A 25424-nucleotide genomic window follows, 5' to 3' on the forward strand; every position below is an offset into this window, starting at 1 on the left:
TTATGGGTATAGGGTCCTGGGATTGATTTTAGTATTTAAATGATACTTACGTGCAAGGGTAAACACCTTTAAACAAGATTGATATATAAAAAGACTAGATTTGTAAAACTGTTAAAACTGAAGAAATTATCTGTGCTACAAGATTATTTCTATTACAAAAGGCTCTAAACAGAGTACCTTTAGATAGAAACGGCTCCTTCTGCAATTAATGTTTAATTTTTTAGAAACACATTTATCTTGCAAAGCTAAGCTGTAAGGAGGTGCTCAAATCAACACTAGTAATTTAGGTGTTATATATTTAAAAATCTCAGAAAAATTTACACTCTCGTTGAAGCCAAAATAAAGAGTTACTTTTAATTATAGCTAAGGATATAAAAATTGCTATACTCAAAAAATAACTATAACTATTCTCAAAATATTCTAAAGTGAGAGAAGACAGTGCCACAATCATTGCATCACTTAGTGTATACATATACGAGGACCAGCAGGAAGAAAAAACTCTCTAATGGGTTTACTCTGCTTTACTATCCCAATCATTTACCATTCTAACAGGTAATAATGGGAAAATCCTAGGCTTCCAGGAGAAAACATGCCCTAGTTCATACATTATGCAATTTTCATAACCATCATCTAAACAGATGTGGGTAAAACTATCCTAATCTGAAACTACGTTTCTTCCATTAAAATGTGCTATACTTTCTATAGAAAAACTTCAGATTGTAAATTGATTCTAAAAAGCTTATTCTGAAAATAAAGAGCACTGTATTCTCATTTGGATTACCCACCACCCCATGAAGGCAGAAACTCTGCCTTGTTGAATGCTGTATCCTTAGCACCAAGTGGTAGTCAATAAATAATTGCTGAATGAATACATTCATGGATTCTGCATTACTATTACATCACAACTATGGTATCCTAAAAATATCCATGCAAAATATAGGTCTGACGACATTTATTGACTGAAATTTTGTTTCCTTTTTCTTGTGAAATTTTGCTAATGAGAGAGTGAACCGGTGACAGTATAAAAGACCCTAGGTAGGTAGGAACAGTCAGACATTTGTGGGATGCTCAAGTGACTTCTTTGTAGCAATGTGTGTAAGTAGAAGCAACAAGTGTCTTTCACCATAGCATTTTCAAGCTGTCAAATCACTGGGTGGATAAATGAGAAGTGGGATTTCCAAATATCAAGATTTCATATAGTTATGGTTGAACATAATGTAAACATTTAGGATTTAGTCTGAAGAAGTTAATATGAATAAAGCAGGACAGCTATAATTTCTCTGTCTCACTCAAAAGAGAGATTTATTTTGCATTACCTCACAAAGCAGGAATAAGATCAAGGGATGGCAGCTTTTGGCTCAAAAATGAGATAAAAGGAAACAGTTTCCTCTTTGCTAAAGGTATTTGAAAAAAAAGGCTGAATAACCAACTGATATCCACTGGCAAAGAAAGAAGTTATTTCATCTTCAGTTAAGATGCTATTTATCTGTATTTTTTTGTTTGTTTCAAACATGATTGACATTCTTCTGAAATTACCTCTCCCAGTAGAGACTGAGCTCTCTAAGCCAAGAACTATGTCCTAATCATCTTTGTATTCACAGAACATTACCTGGTACATAGCAGTCTTTCAGTAACAGTTAATTAATAAGTATCCAAATATTATAAAAGATATTCTTAAAAGGTTGTGACTCTATGAAGTATATTTTAAGATGTGTTTTAAACTCAGAAGTACTAGTATCATCTCAGTGAATATTTATTGATTTACGAGTTGCCATTCTTCCATTCTATTTTTTTCTATTTCCTCAAATTCCTATTTTCTTTCCCCGTTATCCAGATAACTGATAGTAATAACCATAACAACATTAACAATGCCTATTTATTTCACAGAATGTTCTATATTAAACTGCAAAATAGTTCCACCTATAATATCTTATGCAACCCATTCAAAAGTCCTATGAAGTAAGACATGAGAACTTTTATAAAGCAGAGGAAGCAAAATACAGTATTGCAGCATGTTTCTACATCTTAAGTTTGAGGATACTTTTGTCCTTAGCCGTGTAACTTTGGCAATATTAACATCTCAGAGATCCAGTTTCCTTTTACCTATTAAAAAAATAGGGTAATAATACCTCACATGCTTACCATGAGCTTTAAGTAAGAAAATATGTGACTGCGTCCTGCAGAGACTTCCTTTTCTGGCACTTTGGCTGATTAGATTATTTGAAAACTCTTTCTCTAAAAATACTTAGGAATACTGGATAAAATATAACAAATATCCTTTGAAATACATGGCTGAGATAGTAAGGGAAATTGCTAGGGCCAAAATTAAGGGGTGTACTGAAAACTAGGGTTACAAATATGAGCTGACAATGGGGTTGCCATGCAAAACAAGGGCTTGGGTTATAATAGGCACAGGGTTTTGGAATCAAGATCTTAAACCCTCATGAGGTGAAAAAGTTTCACTGAGACCCTCCTATATACCAAGGTCCTTGAAGAACTGGTTACAAAGTGAAATACAGACTAGAAATATATATATAATCAACAAACCTAGGAAACAAAACAGAAACTTGCCCATCTTAGTCTAGACTCTATATAAAAGAAAAAAAAAAAACTCCCCAAAATTCATTATTTTGAGTTTATGCTCATGTGGATTTGGTTTTCAAATTTACACTTGGCTAATGAGAAAACTACAAGACGAGAAATTAGCATGAAAAATATGCTTGGCAGAAGCACCACAGATAAAAACCCCACTGAAGAGCTCACAATTCAAAATTACAAAACACATAAGGAAACAATCTACCATGTCAGCAAAAATAAAAGCAGAATTAGTTCTGCCAAGGACTACAAATCATAGAATTATCAGATACTGTAGCAGACAGACTCTAAGGAGGCCCCATGAACCCTACACCTCCTGGTGTTCATGCTCTTTTATAAGCCCCTCCCCTTAAGTGAGGGCATAACTTGTGACTTGCTTCTAACCAATAGCATATGACAACAGTAACAAGATGTGTGCGATTATGCTACCTAAGATTGTAATGCCTGTCTCACTAGAGACTCTCTCCCATGCTGGTTTTGAGGAAGTGTGCTGCCATGTTGTAAGCTACCATATGAAGATGGCACAGAACCGAAGGCAGCCTCTGGCTGACAACCCACAAAAATACTGAAGCCCTCAGTGTGGCAACCTGCAAGGAATGAATGCTGCCAACAACCACATGAGCAAGACCTCTCCCCAGGCGATCCCCAGATGAGAACCCAGCCCTGGCTGATACCTTGATTATAGCCTTGTAGAGGATTGAGCCAAACTGTGCCCATCTCCTGGCCCCCCAGAAACTGAGAGATAATAAATGTGTTTTAATTCACAAACCTGTGAGAATAATGTTATGCAGCAATAGATGACTAATACAGATACAGATTATAGCATATATTTAAAATGATTAAAGACATGTAAAAAGTAATAAAAAAAAAACATAGGGCAAAAACACTGGGAAGATTTGTAAAACATGAATAGAATGTCTAATAATAAAAAACATAATTCCTAAAATGATTCAACTCAATTATCTAACTCAATGGAAAGATTAAATAGCAGATTGAAATCAGCTGGAGAGAGAATACCTGAGATTGAAAATAGATCAAAAAGAAATGATCTACCATATAACACAGATATAAAAAGATGCAAAAACTTGAAGGAGAGGTAAGAGACACATATAGGATAGATTGAAAAGTACCAACATTGATCAGACAGGAAATCCAGAATGAAAGAATAGAGAAAGTAGAGGCCTAGAAGGACTGAAAGAAATAATGGCAGAAGATTTTCTGAATCAATAAAATTCATGATTACTCAGATTCTAGAAGCAATTTAGATCAAAGATAATTGTGGTTAAACACATTGAGAGGAAATACAGACCACCAAAGACAAAGAGAACATAAAAGCAAATAATGAGAAAAAGCATCTACCTACAAAGGAACAACAGCAGACACTTCAATAATAGTAATAGAAGCCATAAGACAATAGAATAATATCTTCAAAGTGCTGAGAGAAAACTGTCAACCTAAAATTCTACATTCAGCTAAGCTATCAATGAGAGGATAAAATAGACATTTTCAGACAAACAAAACCCGATAGATTTTTACCATTAGTAGAACTTCATGAAAAAAAAACACCAAAGGATATTCTTTGGAAATTAAATCTAAAGGAAGGAGAATTATACAAAAAGCAATGGTGAACAGAAAAATGATAAGTGAATGAGTAAATCTAAACAAGCATTGACAATATAAGAAATAACATTAACCACTACTTAAGAGAATAAAACAAAATGATCAAAAGTACTACATAATAGTCATTTGTAAAATGGACAGGGTGTTCTAGTTTGCTAATGCTGCAGAATGCAAACACCAGAGATGGATAGGCTTCTATAAAACGGGGGTTTATTTCACTACACAGTTACAGTCTTAAGGCCACAAAGCATCCAAGGTAACACCTCAGCAATCGGGTACCTTCACCGGAGGATGGCCAATGGCGTCCGGAAAACCTCTGCTAGCTACGAAGGCAGCTGGCGTCTGCTCCAAAGCTCCGCCCTCAAAACGGCTTTCTCCCAGGACGTTCCTCTCTAGCAAGCTTGCTCCTCTTCAAAACATCACTCACAGCTGCACTCACTTTCCTCCCCCTGCCCCGAGTCAGCTCATTTATATAGCTCCACCAATCAAGGCCCACCCTGAATGGGCGGGGCCATGCCTCCATGGGAACATCTCATCAGAATCATTCCACAGCTGGGTGGGGCACATTCCAAGCAAATCCAACCATCACCAAAACGTCTTTCTCCCAAAACCACAAAGATAATGGCATTTGGGGGACACAATACATTCAAACCGGCACACAGGGTGTAGTGGAATTGTAAAGTGTTCTAAGATCTTTGAATTGTTTGAGAGGAGGGTAAAGATACTAAATCTTAATGTGTATGCTATGGATAGGGAGGAGAGTGACAAAATCTAAAAGCACAGTTGTTGTTGGGACACAGTTTAATCGAAAGATTTCTACAAGGTTAGAAAAAGTTACAAAAACTCATGTCACCCATGTCTGCTTTATTCTTTTGAACTGTTTTATCATTAAAGAGGGTATGTAATGTTAAAAAAAAAAAAAAAAAAGCCACAGGATTATCTGTGGCAGCAATCTAGGCTCCAGAGCTTAGCAGTGATATATGGTTCGTCTGGCAAGCTGTTGCTAGGGTCACAGACTTTATCTCTACAATATCTAGAAGCCATGCAGTGAAGTCTTCAGAGCATTCCCAAGACAGTTCAAATTCCTGGACTATAGTTAGTCATGTTAAATCATTGTTACTGATTACCCCCTGCAAATCTGGGATGTCTACATGTATTTCTACAATACTTCATGGGGCAATAAAACTTCAGAGTATATAACTTGTCTGCTAGCATACAGAAAAGCATGTAAATTTCTTGGAATCAACTCCCAGGCTCCTAGCATGCAGCTTTGCAGATGTATGAAAATAACATAAAATCAAGTCCACAGCAATTTTAACACTGCCAGCTGCTTATATTCTGCCATTGGCATTAGCAATCCAAAATCCTATTTTGGAAATGTACCCTTGAAGAAAGTCATACAGTATTTCTATTACAAAGATAGGAATGGTATTTCATAGTGTGAAACAAATATATAGGATTATGGTAATTATTCAAAGCAATTCCTGTAACTGGAAGCATGGAGACCTTGGATAACTAAAACCTAAACCTATTTAGACAATTGTTCCTTTAACCAAAAAATAAAATAAAATAACTACAGAAGCTAAAAGCAAACAAAGTCAAATGAACCACATGGATTTGATCTCCTTTTCTTTTACCCTCTTCACCTAAAAGCAAATGTTTCCATTGCTCCCTTACTCCACCTTGCTTTGACTCCCACCAAAAAAACCAAGGGAAGGGAAAAAAAAAAAAAAAAAAAGCCTTATAGACCTAGATAATCCAGAAAGAGAATAATCCATCTCAGAATAATCAAAAATTGACTGTGTCCTCTTTCACAACCATTGATAGTTGGCTGAATTATACCAACTATAAATTAATAAAGCTACCCAAACTCAAAAAGAAGTTGTTCTTTTACAAGTGCATGTAAATATGGAGATTACCACAAAAAGAGCACTTAGTTGAGCAGCTGAAGGTTTTTGGAGGAGTACTCTTTGTAGTAGTAAAAATATAATAAAAATAATGGATAGTACTTTAGAAGACAGGGGCAACAGGTTAGGGGGAAAAGGGAAAGGAGAATTATAGGTAAAGGATTAACAAGCAGAATGGCTCAACTGTGTGGTCTCAGAAAACGGTATTGACAAATTAGAGATATAATCTCATGATCTCAGGGAGCCAGACCTGGGCTATGAAGAGATGAAGTATTTATCTTCATAGTAAAAAATACAATGCTGTAACTGATTTACAAAGCAGAGTTATTAATGTCAGATTCAGGATGACAAAAGTCACAACAAATATCCAGGAGGAGTATTCTCTTATATCTTGAATAAGATTAAACTACAGTAAATAAGATGACAAAGCTGGTCTCCTCAGCACTGTTTAGGGGTAGGTTCTCTGGAATGGGGGTAATCCGGACTCTAGTAACCACTTAAGTGCTCAACAGATGTAAAAGTGACTAGGAATTTTCTAGGCTTGAAGACTTCTCTCCATAAAAGATCAAAAGAGCCTGCAGAATAAAAAACTGAAGAGATAAATCTGCTTTAGTCATAATGCTCTTTCCCTTTCCTTCCCCTAAAAAAGAAGCCACTCTCTCTGTCTTCCTTTGTAGAGAATCCTCTGTTCTTCCTCTTTTTTTTTTTTTTTTTAACTCATCCTTCTATTTTGCTTCAGGCAGGTCTTGAGATGTTCTTTCCTCCACCCTCTGAGTCTCTTATATGGCAGGTAGCACAGAAGCCCAGCAGACTACACAAGGTCTACTATCACACTTTAATATCCTTCCCTGGCCTTTAAACAGATGAACATCTAAGTAGATCAACAGCAGGTCTCCACAGGAAGCTCAGAGAACAACACTGGTCCATGCTTCTGTTCTCAATCACTTCAACGATTCTTTACAAGTCCACTCTTAGGGTTCTCTTCTAAATCACTCAGAGCAAACCAAAAAAGATATAAATTAGAAAAAAAAAAAAAAAAAAAAAAAAGATGGACTGTCCTTCATTGAGGAGAACAAGCAGTTGGCAGCAAAAAGAAAATAAAGTGAACGAAATAAAAGAGATAAACTGAGCACTTACAAATCAGATTATAAAACAATATTCTGCTGACATTTAAATAAAGTAATCTCATGGCAACCTTGTAACTGCTGCCTTTTTGCCTGCACTCCCGGGTTTCTCTTGTTTAGTGGCACAGAACTTTTCATTTCTCTGTATACTTAGAGCTTCACATTGAACCAACATTATTTACTACTTACTTGGGCTTGTTTGCATACTTTAAAAGGCTGAACTGTTTCTTGGTAGAAAAGCTGATGATAAGCTTGTAGATCAAACCAAAAGTACACACTGTTCTTCCACCACTGCAGATGGAAAAAGTACGTTAATTATTATCACCCAATTATTAAAGCTCTACAAAACTCTGATTTCAAATATAAATAATTGTTTAGCTCCTTCGTGTTACCATAAATCAGGTTCAATTTAAGATGGTTTTAATCTTCTATCACGAACTGACACTAGTTCAAAATATGTATTGGTATTGTCACTAAAACAGTATACTTTTGCATGTATGCTTCTTACATAGTTGTCATTAAAGTAAGTGTTCTAATTAACAGGTAAACAGTAAACACATATTTATGGCATGAAACCAAAATCTGAAAGTATTTTGATATATACAGGCAAATGCATATCACACCACACCCAAATACCACTTTAATAACTGAGCCAGTTACTTTTCATTTGAGCAAAAGAAAAACTATGTTTGTAATGAAAAAAAACCTGGAAATAAGTTTGCAACTACCCATTGTGATTAGAAACTGTTAGAATTATTAAGGATTAAAGGATGGAAATAACTCTGAATGTAAAATATACTAAGTACTTAGCAAATTGATATAAAGTTATCGGAAAATAAACTACTATTGGTTTTGCAAGTCAATCCTTGTCTATCTGTATATTTATGTTCTTTGTAATGTTAGTAGGACAGTGAACCAAAGACAATTAGAATTAATATGTTTAAATTTTTACTAATAATACATATAGAATTTTTTACCAGAGGAGATGGGAATTTTAATATCAAAAATAATTATTTGAGCATTGAATTATTTCAACCTCTCTTTTTAAAGTGAAGTAAAATTATAAAATTAGATTTTAAATAATTATTTTTTACCTTGTTCCCTGAATGCTCACAAAACTTAGTAAAGAAGAATCCAGCTCTATTTTCTACATACAAAGACTGCAACAAATTTTCCATGTCAAATCCTCCCAAAGCACCAACATCTAAAGTGGTTTTAACCTAGATAACAGAACAGAAGTCAATTATCCATCCAGAAATATTGTAATTTTTTATGGAATTGTACAATAGGGTTTAATAAATTCTCCTAGGCTGTCATGTTCCCACTGGACTGTTTTATTTTATTTTTATACCATATATGTAATTAATGCAGTATGTCTGCATCTGAATGTCATACAATATTCACATATGAGCCAAATATACAGCAACAGTGTTAATTCTATTAGAAACCAATCTGATTTCAAACTTAATGCTGAAGTTTGAAACCACAACCTCAATTATTTTCATCTTTCAGGCATGGTGATACCATTTTAGGAGTCCTCCAAATCTCTGTTGGTGGCCTCTTTTTGTTATTTTAGCCCTGAAGTACTGCAATTATAGCTACAAGAGGGTTATAAAAAGAACTATCTGCAAGGCCTCTCAGAGCTGCTCATTAACTCTCCTTAGGGGCCCCTCTTTGAATCATCTCTCCCTGTATAGGTCATGGTCCGCAAAGTGTAAATGGCAGTATAAGTTCTCATAAAACTATGTAGTTTATGGGCTTCTTTGCCAACAATGCTGGCAACCCTAATACCTTTCACATAGAAGAATGCCTTTTTCTCCAAGCATGAGAGTGACTCTAGAATATGAAAAAAGCATCTACTGCTCACATGAACACTTTGCTATTTGTTTGATGGAACTCAGATGTCTTCGCAATCTTAAAACAACTGTGGCATGAACAATTTAGGGTTAAAGTTAAGTTCTTGCTTTCTATCATAGTTCACCTTTTTCTTTATCCCCCAGCTAAACAAGTTCTGAAGTGAGAATTGATTTTTATGATGTTTAACTATCAGCACTCCAAATGAAAAAAATCATGATATTAGGAGGAAAAAAGCCCTAATTAGAAGAACTTTTTGTTTAGAATAAAATAAATAAATATACAAAATTATATCTAGTGTTCAGACTATACAAGGCCCAAGATTTCTACCTACAGTATAATCCTTAAGGAATGTGAAACTTTTATCTGGAAGTAATACATTAAATCCATCTTATTGGGGTAACCATGCTCTTGAAATATCCTGCCATCTAAAAATTCTAAACTTCTGAATCATAAAATCAAATATTATTTTTTGTCAATTCTTGAAAATTTAATAAAAATACTAGAGGGTCTCATTTTGTGCCTGAAGTGTCATCATCCTAAAACCAGAACACAGATGTTTCTGAAAGCAGTAAACATAGAGTACATAGCAACATGGTACTACAAAAGGAAATACAGGGGGAAATTTTTGTGTAAAAATCCTTTTGCACAGCAAAAAATAAATTATGTTGCTTAGTAAAGAAATAAATATTACAGTAAATCAATGAAAGTCCTTTAAAATCTGGGGATACTGATGAGCTAAATGAAATATCAGATTAGTCAGTGCTCAAAATACTTCCCTTAGATTCTTCTGTATAAGAGTATCTTCTATCCAGCTGGGGCTTCAGACATTCAGAAATGTCAGTAAAAGATGTTAAACGAATGACTTTGCTGCTCAGTGACATGCGCCTTGACCTAAATCATAGAGATGATAACAAATAAATCAACAAATATATTTTGAGCATCTTTGGTATACATGGCACCAAATATTAGGAGCACTTCAGAGAACTAAGAGAGAATGGGGAAAAAGGGTAAGAATTAGTTCCATCCCTAAGAAGGTGGTTGTGCCAGTTTGTATATATAATGTCCCCCAGAAAAAGCCATATTCTTTAATGCAATCTTGTGGCGGCAGACATATTAGTGTTGATTAATTTGGAACGTTTGGATTAGGTTTTTCCATGGAGATGCACCCCACCCAACTGTGGGTAATAACTCCAACTGGATAATTTCCGTGGAGGTGTGGCCCCATCCATTCAGCGTGGGCCTTGATTAGTTTACTAGGGCACTATATACGCTCAGACAGAAGGAGCGAACCTGCAAAGCCAAGAGGGACCCTTTGAAGAACGCACAGGAGCTGATAGAGGAGCTGCAGATGAGAGACAGTTTGAAGACGGCTGTAGAAAGCACACTTTTGCTCCGGAGAAGCTAACAGAGGACAAACGCCCCAAGAGCAATTGAGAGTGACATTTTGAAGAGGAGCAGAAGCTAAGAGAGGACAAAACGCCCCAAGAGCAACATTTTGGAGAATGCCATTTTGAAATGCAGCCTGGGAGCAAGCAGACGCCAGCCACGTGCCTTCCTAGCTAACACAGGTTTTCCGGATGCCACTGGCCATCCTCCTGTGAAGGTACCCAACTGTCAATGTGTTACCTTGGACACTTTATGGCCTTAAGACTGTAACTTTGTAACCAAATGAACCCCCTTTATAAAAGCCAATCCATTTCTGGTGTTTTGCAAAACGGCAGCATTAACAAACCAGAACAGTGGTTAAGAAAATGAGTCATATTGACACAGAAAAACATTTCTCAAGAAAGTAACTCCTGGTTGAATGAACTTAAGAGAGTGTATTATAGATGCCAAATAACTGCGATAGATAATAAATACTATGGGAATGTAGGAATGAAAAGTTCCTTCAAGCTATATTAGTAATTAAAGAAATGAGATTTTTCCTGAACCCTGAAAAAATGGATAGGAAATATATTCTGTGTGTATATTTGTATGTGTGTGCATCTCCTTTAGATGGGGAGACTAGTGAGAGCAATGAATGAAGGTAGTTAAGGAAAGATCTGTTTAAAAGGCAGCAAGTTAACCAATTTGCTTTTGGCAAGAGGAAACTAACAGTTAAATGCATACTACATACTACATACCAAGGATGGTGATAAATATAATTTATATACCATACTTAATTCTCAAAACACATGGGATTTACAGAGATTTGTATAAAGTAGTTTGGGGTCAGATAATGGAAGACTTTGGAGTTAGACTAAAGATTCTGGACACTATCTTTTTTCTATTTTTCTAACCAGCACCCTCTCTCATGCTCCACCACATTTATTCTAAATCCTTTCAAGCTCCTGAAAACTTGCCTGTTCCACTACGCCAATCTACCTCCACCGTAATCCATCAACACACTAATTTGCATGCTCTTCTCAGACAAAATGTAGGTACAACATGCATCAGTTTCCACTCCCGCATGTAGCAGACGCTGTTGATTGGCTAACTCCATCCACCATTGCCAACTACATATTCCTATACCCAGCACCACTGAGTTTATGAAATAGAAAATAGAAAAACAATTAGAAAAAAAATAAATGAAACCAAAAGTCGGTTCTTTGGAAAGACCAACAAAATTGACAAACCTTTAGCTAGACTGATCAAGAAAAAAAGAGAAAAGACTCAAATTATTTAAATCAGGAATAAAAGAAGAGATATCACTACAACCTTACAGAAATTAAAAGATTACAAAGGAATAATATGAACAACCATATGCCAACAAATTACATAATCTAGATGAAATGGACAAATTCTTACAAAGACAAATTATCAAAACTGACTCAAAAAGGAACACAAAACCTGAGTAGACCTATAACAAATAGAGATTAAATCATTAATTTAAAATCTTCCCACAAAGAAAAGCCTGGGTCCAGATGACTTCACTGGTAAATTCTACCAAATTTTTAAAGAGCAATTAATACAAATCCTTCCAAACTCTTCCAAAAATAGAAGAGAAGAGTTTCCTAACTCATTCTATAAGGCCAATATTACACTGAAACCAAAGCCAAAAAAAGATACCACAAGAAAAGGTAACTACAGACAAATATCCCTCATGAATGTAACACAAACATCCTCAGCAAAATACCAGCAAACTGAATCCAGCAGCATTTAAAAAACATGAACGATGGAATGTTCCTATCCTAGGAATGCAGGGTTGGTTAACATCCAAAAATCAATTAATGTAATACACCATATCAACAGAATCAATGACAAAACCAGACTTCATCTCAGATGCAGAAAAAGCATGTGACGAAATCCAATACCCATTCATGGTAAAAACTCTCAACAAGCTAAGAACAGAAAGGAATTGCTTCAACATGACAGAAAAACCTACAGCTGACATTATACTTAATGGTGACAGATTGAATACCTTCCCCCTAAGGTTGGGAACAAGACAAGGATGTTCGGTCTCACCACTCCCATTCAGCATTGAACTGGAGGTTCTAGCCAGGGCAATTTGGGAAGAAAAAGAAATAAATAGCATCCAGATTGGAAACGAAGTAATAATGTCTTTATTCTCAGAAGAGAGAACATGCTCTTATATATAGAATATCCTAAATCCATAAAAAAATTACTAGAACTAACAAAGGAATCCAGCAAAATCTCAGGATATAAGTTAAGACACACAAAATACTCATTTTATTTGTAAATACTAGCAATAAATAGTCTGAAAGGGTAATTAAAAAAACAATTACATTGACAGTAGCATCAAAAGAATGAAATAGGAAAAGTTTTAACATAAATACTCTCCTCTAAACCCAGTGACTTTTAACTATTAGTTTCACTCTAAATTTTTTTATCTAAGTTTTTAGAAACAGTAGACTATGAAATACTACTCAGCAATAAAAAGGAACAAACTATTGATACATGCAACATACTAAATAGATCTCAAGGGAATTATGCTGAACGAAAAAAAGCAAATCTCAAAGGATATACTGAATGATCCCATTTACATAATATTATTGAAATAATAAAATTATAGAGATGGAGAATATCTTTGTGGTTGCCAGGGGTTGGGGGAAGGAGGAGAGGAAGAGAGGAAGGTAGATGTGGCTATAAAATGGTGGTGGTGGTGGTAGTGACACAAAAGTGTACCTGTGATAAAACTGCATAGAACTAAATACACACACACATACACATAAACAAATGAGTGAACGTAAACCTGGTGAAATTCTGAATAAGATAGATGGATTGTACAAATGCCAATTTCCTGTTTGACTACTACAGATATGCAAGATACTACCCTGGGAGATCATGGATAAGGGTGTATGGGATATCTCTGTATTATTTCTTACAACCACATGTGAACTATAATTATTTCTAAATAAAAAGCTAAAGGAAGAAACAGTTGATTGTACACCACAGATAATTGTATGATATGTGAATATATCTCAACAAAACTGAATTAAAAAAAAAAAGTTAAAGGAAAGGTGATCTATAGTAAATAAGGTCCTCTTCAACTCCAATGTATTCTCCCAGCTACTGTCATCAGGCTTCTGACTCTTGAAATTTCTTCTTCCTAACCTTATCAATGACTTTGTCATTGACACAAACAATGAACAACAAAGTGAATACTAATGAGCATTCTTCAAGCTGAAAGAAAATAATCCCAGTTAAAATAAATAACAATGAAAAGGGTAAATATGTGGGCAAATCTAAACAAATATAAGAATATACTGTATTAAACAATGACAATATTCTTGAGAGTATTATGAGTTCTCAAGTTTGAGAAACACTAAGTAATTGAATAGAGCCAAATAAGAACTGGGGAGCAAACTTCTCAGAGAAGTATTTTGATTGGAGAGTTCATGAGAGGTTGGAGATCAGCAATACCATCTCTTTAAAGTTACAAATCTTGGAAGTTCTACCCATAATTTAGAGTGTGCCTGGGAATTATAAGCCTTTAGTACATATCACTGAAATACAAGAACCCACATAAAAATCAAGTTATTAGTTTTCAATTTCTATTTAATTTTTAAATTCTTCAAATATCTTACTATCATAGAAAAACATCACCCAAAAGGCTGCACCTACCCTTTCTCAATCATGTCATCCTCAGAAGAAACTGGAAACAAGTCTCCCTTCCAAAGGTTTTGAGTTGCTGTTTTTACTCTAGGTGGTTTCTTGGGAGATTTAGGAGGTTGTAATAAACTGGATTCTTCTTTCTTTAAAGGAATAAGATAATGAACAAAATGAAAAATAAGCAAAATAAAAAAAGTAAAAAGGAGAGAAAATAAAGCATAGCTCTTCAAGTATATCTCAAATTTATTTTGACCACTACAGGATTTCTTCCCCTACTCTACCACCCACCTTGCATCACACTAGAATAAAAAATTACTCCTTTCCAAACTTCCACTTACACAGCCAAAAGACAGAAATCCAACAGTTATTTAGACTAGAAGAAAATTAGGGGCACAGGCTTGTGTATGCTTATTTCCACCATGGTGAAAGAAAACTCCTTTCCTAGGAAAAACTTGGCAAACTTTTCTTTGTTCTATAAGTGAATAGATTTTAGAGCTAGTTTGGGAGGGGAGGGGTGGGCAAGGTGAGGGAAGGACAAAATTCCTTTGGTCCATGAGAAGCTACTGATATCTCAATAGCACTATTTCCTTTCCTTAATTTTTTTTTCTTTATTAAAGAAGTAGTGGGTTAGCAGAACAACCATGTATAAAATACATTCTTCCATTTTTAAATGTTCTATTTTCATGGTATTGTTCCTGTTCTTAAAAGTTCTTTATTGTAAAAGTTAACAATTTAAATGCAGAATATGAGACGATATGTGCATGAACCATGAAAGTATAAACATTTAAATGTCCAAATGGAGGATAAAGAAAGAGTTATCTGAATATGGGTGTGCCAGTTTGGATGTATTATGTCCCCCAAAACGTCATGTTCTTTGATGCAGTCTTGTGGGGTCAGACGTATTAGTGTTGATTAGATTGGAATCCTTTGACGGAGTGTTTCCATGGAGAAGTGACTCAAATCAACTGTGAGCAGACCATTTGATTGGATTATTTGCACAGAGGTTTGGGACCCATCCATACAGGGTGGGTCTTGATTTAATTGCTGGAGCCCTATAAAAAAGCTCACAAACAGAAGGACCTCAGAGCAGCTGCAGCTTAGATACATTTTGGAGAATGCCATTTTGAAATGCAATCTAGGAGCAAGCAGATGCCAGCCACGTGCCTTCCCAGCTAACAGAGGTTTTCCAAATGCCATCAGTGTTCTTCAGTGAAGGTACCTTACTACTGATGCCTTTGTTTGGACATTTGCATGGCCATAAGACTGTAACTTTGTAACCAAGTAAACCCCCTTTATAAAAGCCAATCCATTTCTGGTATTTCACATTCTGGCAGCATTAGCAAACCAGAACAATGGGCTATATACAAAGGTAATGTATAATATTTTTAAATAATGGTTTTGAAAACTATGACACATGGAAAAACACTAATGAAGATGTTCAAAAACTAATCAGGAGGGTGGGGCAAGATGGCAGACTGGTGAGCTGTATGTTTTAGTTACTCCTCCAGGAAAGTAAGTAGAAAGTCAGGAACTGCGTGGACTGGACACCACAGAGCAATCTGACTTTGGGCATACTTCATACAACACTCATGAAAACGTGGAACTGCTGAGATCAGCGAAATCTGTAAGTTTTTGCGGCCAGGGGACCCGCGCCCCTCCCTGCCAGGCTCAGTCCCGGGGGAGGAGGGGCTGTCAGCTCCGGGAAGGAGAAGGGAGAACAGCAGTGGCAGCCCTTATCGGAAACTCATTCTACTGATTCAAACTCCAACCATAGATAGACGGAGACCAGACACCAGAGAATCTGAGAGCAGCCAGCCCAGCAGAGAGGAGACAGGCATAGAAAAAAAAAACAACACGAAAAACTCCAAAATAAAAGCGGAGGATTTTTGGAGTTCTGGTGAACATAGAAAGGGGAAGGGCCCTGAGGCGCATATGCAAATCCCGAAGAAAAGCTGATCTCTCTGCCCTGTGGACCTTTCCTTAATGGCCCTGGTTGCTTTGTCTCTTAGCATTTCAATAACCCATTAGATCTCTGAGGAGGGCCCGTTTTTTTGTTTTTTTTTTTTAATCCTTTTTTCTTTTTCTAAAACAATTACTCTAAGAAGCCCAATACATAAAGCTTCAAAGACTTGCTATTTGGGCAGGTCAAGTCAAGAGCAGAACTAGGAGAGCTCTGAGACAAAACGCAATAATCCAGTGGCTGAGAAAATTCACTAAACACCACAACTTCCCAAGAAAAGGGGAGTGTCCGCTCACAGCCATCATCCTGGTGGACAGGAAACACTCCTGCCCATCGCCAGCCCCATAGCCCAGAACTGCCCCAGACAACCCAGTGTGACGGAAGTGCTTCAAATAACAGGCACACACCACAAAACTGGGCGTGGACATTAGCCTTCCCTGCAACCTCAGCTGATTGTCCCAGAGTTGGGAAGGTAGAGCAGTGTGAATTAACAAAGCCCCATTCAGCCATCATTTCAGCAGACTGGGAGCATCCCTACACAGCCCAGCAGCCCAGAACTGCCCTGGGGGGACGGCACTCACCTGTGACATAGCACCATCATCCTTCAACAGATGACCCGGGGTGCATGGCCTGGAAGAGGGGTCCACTTGCAAGTCTCAGGAGCCATACGCCAATACCAAGGACTTGTGGGTCAGTGGCAGAGACAAACTGTGGCAGGACTGAACTGAAGGATTAGACTATTGCAGCAGCTTTAAAACTCTAGGATCACCAGGGAGATTTGATTGTTAGAGCCACCCCCCCCTCCCTGACTGCCCAGAAACACGCCCCATATACAGGGCAGGCAACACCAACTACACACGCAAGCTTGGTACACCAATTGGACCCCACAAGACTCACTCCCCCACTCACCAAAAAGGCTAAGCAGGGGAGAACTGGCTTGTGGAGAACAGGTGGCTCGTGGACGCCACCTGCTGGTTAGTTAGAGAAAGTGTACTCCACGAAGCTGTAGATCTGATAAATTAGAGATAAGGACTTCAACTGGTCTACAAATCCTAAAAGAACCCTATCAAGTTCAGCAAATGCCAAGAGGCCAAAAACAACAGAAAATTATAAAGCATATGAAAAAACCAGACGATATGGATAACCCAAGCCCAAGCACCCAAATCAAAAGACCAGAAGAGACACAGCACCTAGAGCAGCTACTCAAAGAACTAAAGATGAACAATGAGACCATAGTACGGGAGACAAAGGAAATCAAGAAGACCCTAGAAGAGCATAAAGAAGACATTGCAAGACTAAATAAAAAAATGGATGATCTTATGGAAATTAAAGAAACTGTTGACCAAATTAAAAAGATTCTGGACACTCATAGTACAAGACTAGAGGAAGTTGAACAACGAATCAGTGACCTGGAAGATGACAGAATGGAAAATGAAAGCATAAAAGAAAGAATGGGGAAAAAAATTGAAAAAATCGAAATGGACCTCAGGGATATGATAGATAATATGAAACGTCCAAATATAAGACTCATTGGTGTCCCAGAAGGGGAAGAAAAGGGTAAAGGTCTAGGAAGAGTATTCAAAGAAATTCTTGGGGAAAACTTCCCAAATCTTCTAAACAACATAAATACACAAATCATAAATGCTCAGCGAACTCCAAATAGAATAAATCCAAATAAACCCACTCCGAGACATATAAAGATCACACTATCAAACACAGAAGAGAAGGAGCAAGTTCTGAAAGCAGCAAGAGAAAAGCAATTCACCACATACAAAGGAAACAGCATAAGACTAAGTAGTGACTACTCAGCAGCCACCATGGAGGCAAGAAGGAAGTGGCACGATATATTTAAAATTCTGAGTGAGAAAAATTTCCAGCCAAGAATACTTTATCCAGCAAAGCTCTCCTTCAAATTTGAGGGAGAGCTTAAATTTTTCACAGACAAACAAATGCTGAGAGAATATGCTAACAAGAGACCTGCCCTACTGGAGATACTAAAGGGAGCCCTACAGACAGAGAAACAAAGACAGGACAGAGAGACTTGGAGAAAGGTTCAGTACTAAAGAGATTCGGTATGGGTACAATAAAGGATATTAATAGACAGAGGGGAAAAATATGACAAACATAAACCAAAGGATAAGATGGCTGATTCAAGAAATGCCTTCACAGTTATAACGTTGAATGTAAATGGATTAAACTCCCCAATTAAAAGATATAGATTCGCAGAATGGATCAAAAAACAATGAACCATCAATATGTTGCATACAAGAGACCCATCTTAGACACAGGGACACAAAGAAACTGAAAGTGAAAGGATGGAAAAAAATATTTGATGCAAGCTACAGCCAAAAGAAAGCAGGTGTAGCAATATTAATCTCAGATAAAATAGACTTCAAATGCAGGGATGTTTTGACAGACAAAGAAGGCCACTACGTACTAATAAAAGGGGCAATTCAGCAAGAAGAAATAACAATCGTAAATGTCTATGCACCCAACCAAGGTGCCACAAAATACATGAGAGAAACACTGGCAAAACTAAAGGAAGCAATTGATGTTTCCACAATAATTGTGGGAGACTTCAACACATCACTCTCTCCTATAGATAGATCAACCAGACAGAAGACCAATAAGGAAACTGAAAACCTAAACAATCTGATAAATGAATTAGATTTAACAGACAGATACAGGACATTACATCCCAAATCACCAGGATACACATACTTTTCTAGTGCTCATGGAACTTTCTCCAGAATAGATCATATGCTGGGACATAAAACAAGCCTCAATAAATTTAAAAAGATTGAAATTATTCAAAGCACATTCTCTGACCACAATGGAATACAATTAGAAGTCAATAACCATCAGAGACTTAGAAAATTCACAAATACCTGGAGGTAAAACAACACACTCCTAAACAATCAGTGGGTTAAAGAAGAAATAGCAAGAGAAATTGCTAAATATATAGAGACGAATGAAAATGAGAACACAACATACCAAAACCTATGGGATGCAGCAAAAGCAGTGCTAAGGGGGAAATTTGTAGCACTAAACGCATATATTAAAAAGGAAGAAAGAGCCAAAATCAAAGAACTAATGGATCAACTGAAGAAGCTAGAAAATGAACAGCAAACCAATCCTAAACCAAGTACAAGAAAAGAAATCACAAGGATTAAAGCAGAAATAAATGACATAGAGAACAAAAAAACAATAGAGAGGATAAATATCACCAAAAGTTGGTTCTTTGAGAAGATCAACAAGATTGACAAGCCCCTAGCTAGACTGACAAAATCAAAAAGAGAGAAGACCCATATAAACAAAATAATGAATGAAAAAGGTGACGTAACTGCAGATCCTGAAGAAATTAAAAAAATTATAAGAGGATACTATGAACAACTGTATGGCAACAAACTGGATAATGTAGAGGAAATGGACAATTTCCTGGAAACATATGAACAACCTAGACTGACCAGAGAAGAAACAGAAGACCTCAACCAACCCATCACAAGCAAAGAGATCCAATCAGTCATCAAAAATCTTCCCACAAATAAATATCCAGGGCCAGATGGCTTCACAGGGGAATTCTACCAAACTTTCCAGAAAGAACTGACACCAATCTTACTCAAACTCTTTCAAAACATTGAAGAAAATGGAACACTACCTAACTCATTTTATGAAGCTAACATCAATCTAATACCAAAACCAGGCAAAGATGCTACAAAAAAGGAAAACTACCGGCCAATCTCCCTAATGAATATAGATGCAAAAATCCTCAACAAAATACTTGCAAATCGAATCCAAAGACACATTAAAAAAATCATACACCATGACCAAGTGGGGTTTATTCCAGGCATGCAAGGATGGTTCAACATAAGAAAATCAATCAATGTATTACAACACATTAAGAAGTCAAAAGGGAAAAATCAATTGATCATCTCAATAGATGCTGAAAAAGCATTTGACAAAATCCAACATCCGTTTTTGATAAAAACACTTCAAAAGGTAGGAATTGAAGGAAACTTCCTCAACATGATAAAAAGCATATATGAAAAACCCACAGTGAGCATAGTACTCAATGGTGAGAGACTGAAAGCCTTCCCTCTAAGATCAGGAACAAGACAAGGATGCCCGCTGTCACCACTGTTATTCAACATTGTGCTGGAAGTGCTAGCCAGGGCAATCCGGCAAGACAAAGAAATAAAAGGCATCCAAATTGGAAAAGAAGAAGTAAAACTGTCATTGTTTGCAGATGATATGATCTTATATCTAGAAAACCCTGAGAAATCGACGATACAGCTACTAGAGCTAATAAACAAGTTTAGCAAAGTAGCGGGATACAAGGTTAATGCACATAAGTCAATAATGTTTCTATATGCTAGAAATGAACAAACCGAAGAGACACTCAAGAAAAAGATACCATTTTCAATAGCAACTAAAAAAATCAAGTACCTAGGAATAAACTTAACCAAAGATGTAAAAGACCTATACAAAGAAAACTACATAACTCTACTAAAAGAAATAGAAGGGGACCTTAAAAGATGGAAAAATATTCCATGTTCATGGATAGGAAGGCTAAATGTCATTAAGATGTCAATTCTACCCAAACTCATCTACAGATTCAATGCAATCCCAATCAAAATTCCAACAACCTACTTTGCAGACTTGGAAAAGCTAGTTATCAAATTTATTTGGAAAGGGAAGATGCCTTGAATTGCTAAAGACACTCTAAAAAAGAAAAACGAAGTGGGAGGACTTACACTCCCTGACTTCAAAGCTTATTATAAAGCCACAGTTGCCAAAACAGCATGGTACTGGCACAAAGATAGACATATAGATCAATGGAATTGAATTGAGAATTCAGAGATAGACCCTCAGATCTATGGCCGACTGATCTTTGATAAGGCCCCCAAAGTCACCGAACTGAGCCATAATGGTCTTTTCAACAAATGGGGCTGGGAGAGTTGGATATCCATATCCAAAAGAATGAAAGAGGACCCCTACCTCACCCCCTACACAAAAATTAACTCAAAATGGACCAAAGATCTCAATATAAAAGAAAGTACCATAAAACTCCTAGAAGATAATGTAGGAAAACATCTTCAAGACCTTGTATTAGGCGGCCACTTCCTAGACTTTACACCCAAAGCACAAGCAACAAAAGAGAAAATAGATAAATGGGAACTCCTCAAGCTTAGAAGTTTCTGCACCTCAAAGGAATTTCTCAAAAAGGTAAAGAGGCAGCCAACTCAATGGGAAAAAATTTTTGGAAACCATGTATCTGACAAAAGACTGATATCTTGCATATATAAAGAAATCATACAACTCAATGACAATAGTACAGACAGCCCAATTATAAAATGGGCAAAAGATATGAAAAGACAGTTCTCTGAAGAGGAAATACAAATGGCCAAGAAACACATGAAAAAATGTTCAGCTTCACTAGCTATTAGAGAGATGCAAATTAAGACCACAATGAGATACCATCTAACACCGATTAGAATGGCTGCCATTAAACAAACAGGAAACTACAAATGCTGGAGGGGATGTGGAGAAATTGGAACTCTTATTCACTGTTGGTGGGACTGTATAATGGTTCAGCCACTCTGGAAGTCAGTCTGGCAGTTCCTTAGAAAACTAGATATAGAGTTACCATTCGATCCAGCGATTGCACTTCTCGGTATATACCCGGAAGAACGGAAAGCAGTGACACGAACGGATATCTGCACGCCAATGTTCATAGCAGCATTATTCACAATTGCCAAGAGATGGAAACAACCCAAATGTCCTTCAACAGATGAGTGGATAAATAAAATGTGGTATATACACACGATGGAATACTATGCAGCAGTAAGAAGGAACAATCTCGTGAAACATATGACAACATGGATGAACCTTGAAGACATAATGCTAAGCGAAATAAGCCAGGCACAAAAAGAGAAATATTATATGCTACCACTAATGTGATCTTTGAAAAATGTAAAACAAATGGCTTATAATGTAGAATGTAGGGGAACTAGCAATAGAGAGCAATTAAGGAAGGGGGAACAATAATCCAAGAAGAACAGATAAGCTATTTAACGCTCTGGGGATGCCCAGGAATGACTACGGTCTGTTAATTTCTGATGGATATAGTAGGAGCAAGTTCACAGAAATGTTGCTATATTCGGTAACTTTCTTGGGGTAAAGTAGGAACATGTTGGAAGTTAAGCAGTTATCTTAGGTTAGTTGTCTTTTTCTTACTCCCTTGTTATGGTCTCTTTGAAATGTTCTTTTATTGTATGTTTGTTTCCTTTTAACTTTTTTTTCATACAGTTGATTTAAAAAAGAAGGGAAAGTTAAAAAAAAAAAAAAAAAAAAAAAAGGAAAAAAAAAAAGATGCAGTGCCCCCTTGAGGAGCCTGTGGAGAATGCAGGGGTATTCGCCTACCCCACCTCCATGGTTGCTAACATGACCACAGACATAGGGGACTGGTGGTTTGATGGGTTGAGCCCTTTACCACAGGTTTTACCCTTGGGAAGACGGTTGCTGCAAAGGAGAGGCTAGGCCTCCCTATGGTTGTGCCTAAGAGCCTCCTCCCGAATGCCTCTTTGTTGCTCAGATGTGGCCCTGTCTCTCTAGCTAAGCCAACCTGAAAGGTGAAATCACTGCCCTCCCCCCTACGTGGGATCAGACACCCAGGGGAGTGAATCTCCCTGGCAACGTGGAATATGACTCCCAGGGAAGAATGTAGACCTGGCATCGTGGGATGGAGAACATCTTCTTGACCAAAAGGGGGAGGTGAAAGGAAATGAAATAAGCTTCAGTGGCAGAGAGAATCCAAAAGGAGCCGAGAGGTCACTCTGGTGGGCCCTCTTACGCACACTTTAGACAACCCTTTTTAGGTTCTGAAGAATTGGGGTAGCTGGTAGTGGATACCTGAAAGTATCAAACTACAACCCAGAACCCATGAATCTCGAAGACAGTTGTATAAAAATGTAGCTTATGAGGGGTGACAAGGGGATTGGGAAAGCCATAAGGACCACACTCCACTTTGTCTAGTTTATGGATGGATGAGTAGAAAAATAGGGGAAGGAAACAAACAGACAAAGGTACCTAGTGTTCTTTTTTACTTCAATTGCTCTTTTTCACTCTAATTATTATTCTTGTTATTCTTGTGTGTATGCTAATGAAGGTGTCAGGGATTGATTTGGGTGATGAATGTACAACTATGTAATGGTACTGTGAACAATCGAAAGTACGATTTGTTTTGTATGACTACATGGTATATGAATATATCTCAATAAAATGAAGATTAAAAAAAAAAAAAAAAAGACATAATGCTGAGCAAAATAAGCCAGGCACAAAAAGAGAGATATTGTATGTTACCACTAATGTGAATTCTGTGAAAAATGTACAATGTTTTATACTGTAGAATGTAGGGGACCTAGAGATACCAATTAGTGGAGGGGGAATGATAATCTAATAAGAACAGATAAACTATGGAGGGTAATCTCAATGTTATGGGAATGCTCAGGAATGATTATGGTTTGTAAACTTTCTTGGATATAGTAAGATCATGTTGGAAGCAATAGAGTTATTTTAGGTTTTTTTTTTCTTTTATTCCTTTGTTTTCTTAGGGGTTGTTAATTTTCTTGGGGTATGGTAGGAACATGTTGGAAGCAATGTAGTTATTTTAGATTATTTGTTTTTCTTACTCCTCTGTTTGGACATGGTTTATTAATTTTCTTGGGGTATGGTAGGAACATATTGGAAGCAAAGTAGTTATTTTAGGTTATTTGTTTTCCTTAATCCATTGCTTTGTTTGAAATGTTGTGGGGTTTTTTTGGTTGTTGTTTGCCTGTTTGTTTTTAATTTTTTGATAAACAAAGTTAAAAAATTGAAAAAAAATCAGTAGAAAAATGGGAGTAAAAACTAAATGACAAATAGGGTGGGATGGGGGGATGGTTTGGGTATTCTCTTTTCACTTTTATTTGTTATTCTTATTCTGATTCTTTCTGATGTAAGGAAAATGTTCAGAAATAGATTGTGGTGATGAACGCATAACTATATGATCATACTGTGAACAGTTGACTGTATACCATGGATGACTGTATGGTTTGTGAATATATTTCAATAAAACTGAATTAAAAAAAAAAAAAAAAAGAATACACATACAAACGCATTTACACAAATAGTGCTTAAATAAACAGTACACATATAGCTTAGTTATTCTTTTCAAAGACTGCGTCATACCTTCCATTGTGTACAATTTTTTTGCCTATACCTGATAAATACTCCTACCAAAGTGTGGCTTTAATAAGCTTTTTTAAAAAAATATATATATATTTGGCAACTCAAAAGATGCAAAATTATGTCTAAAGTGTGATTTAAAATTGCACCTCTCTCACTATGAGAGATTGAGTAGGATTTCTTACCATTAAGAGCCGTTTGCATTTCCTTTTTTTATCCTGTCTTGTCCTTTGCCTAGCTTGCTAATGAATGTTGATCATTATGTTTGTTGACTAGTGAGATAAATTGTTCCGTTGTTATGGAGTTGCAAAGATTTTCCCTATTTTTTCAATTGTCCTTTGACATTTTTAGAGAATATTTTGCCAGACATAGAATGAAAGTGCAACACATCTTTTTTCTATTGCTTCTGGATTTTTGTATCATACTTTAAAATACCTTTCATAGTCGGAGATTATTTAAAAAATTTTCCCACATGTTCTTCCAGTACTTTTACAGGTTTATTTTCCACATTTAAAATTTTAATTCTTCTGGAATTTGGGTTGCAAAGAGTGATATGGAATGTGATTTTTTTTTTTCTTACATGGCTACCCAAGTTATTCAAAAATTGTTTTAATTTTATTAAATACTCCTCCAGAATCTGATTTTTTTCTCTTTTGATTTATTACTATTGTGAATTATACTAACAGATTTTTCTAATATTGGACCATCTTTGCAATAAACTTGGAATAAAGTTGGAGTAAACCCAACTTAAAGATGAAAAAAAAAAAAAAACTAATCAGGAGAAAAAAGTATAGGTGCATTAAAACTAAAAAATTAAAACAAGAAGTCCAAGAGAAAACATTTAAGTTAATAATTGGCTAGAAGTAGGTGAGATCTTAAGTGATTTGTCTTTCTCCAGCTTTCAAATTTATAATTGTTTTATTATTTTTATAACTTGAAAAATAAACATAAAAAACTTTTTCTATGTATGCCAACCTCCAGTAGAATGTAATATATGTTGCTGGAGAGCAAGGAATACATTTACTATGTTTTGTTACCCAGAACAAACAATAAAATCTTCTATACACTCTAGGTGCCTAACAA

At 36.3% G+C, this 25424-nt stretch overlaps 1 protein-coding gene across 8 annotated transcripts in view; it reads right to left on the minus strand.

Annotated features, from left to right (window-relative positions):
* RGS22 (regulator of G protein signaling 22) overlaps positions 1 to 25424 on the minus strand; it is a 235743-nt gene that overhangs the window by 134771 nt on the left and 75548 nt on the right. For all 8 annotated transcript variants that reach the window (XR_005211587.1, XM_037802561.1, XM_037802562.1 and 5 more), the window contains 4 exons: positions 14168 to 14298; positions 9880 to 9994; positions 8341 to 8466; positions 7436 to 7537 (listed from right to left, as the gene is read on the minus strand). Coding sequence is in view for 7 of the 8 variants with exons in the window: in XM_037802561.1 (XP_037658489.1) it covers positions 7436 to 7537; positions 8341 to 8466; positions 9880 to 9994; positions 14168 to 14298 (474 nt within the window). In the remaining variant the exon portion in view is untranslated. The remainder of the gene's footprint in view (positions 1 to 7435; positions 7538 to 8340; positions 8467 to 9879; positions 9995 to 14167; positions 14299 to 25424) is intronic.

The sequence above is a fragment of the Choloepus didactylus genome, chromosome 14 (genome assembly GCF_015220235.1).
Source record: "Choloepus didactylus isolate mChoDid1 chromosome 14, mChoDid1.pri, whole genome shotgun sequence".
Classification (NCBI taxonomy): Eukaryota; Metazoa; Chordata; class Mammalia; order Pilosa; family Megalonychidae; genus Choloepus; species Choloepus didactylus.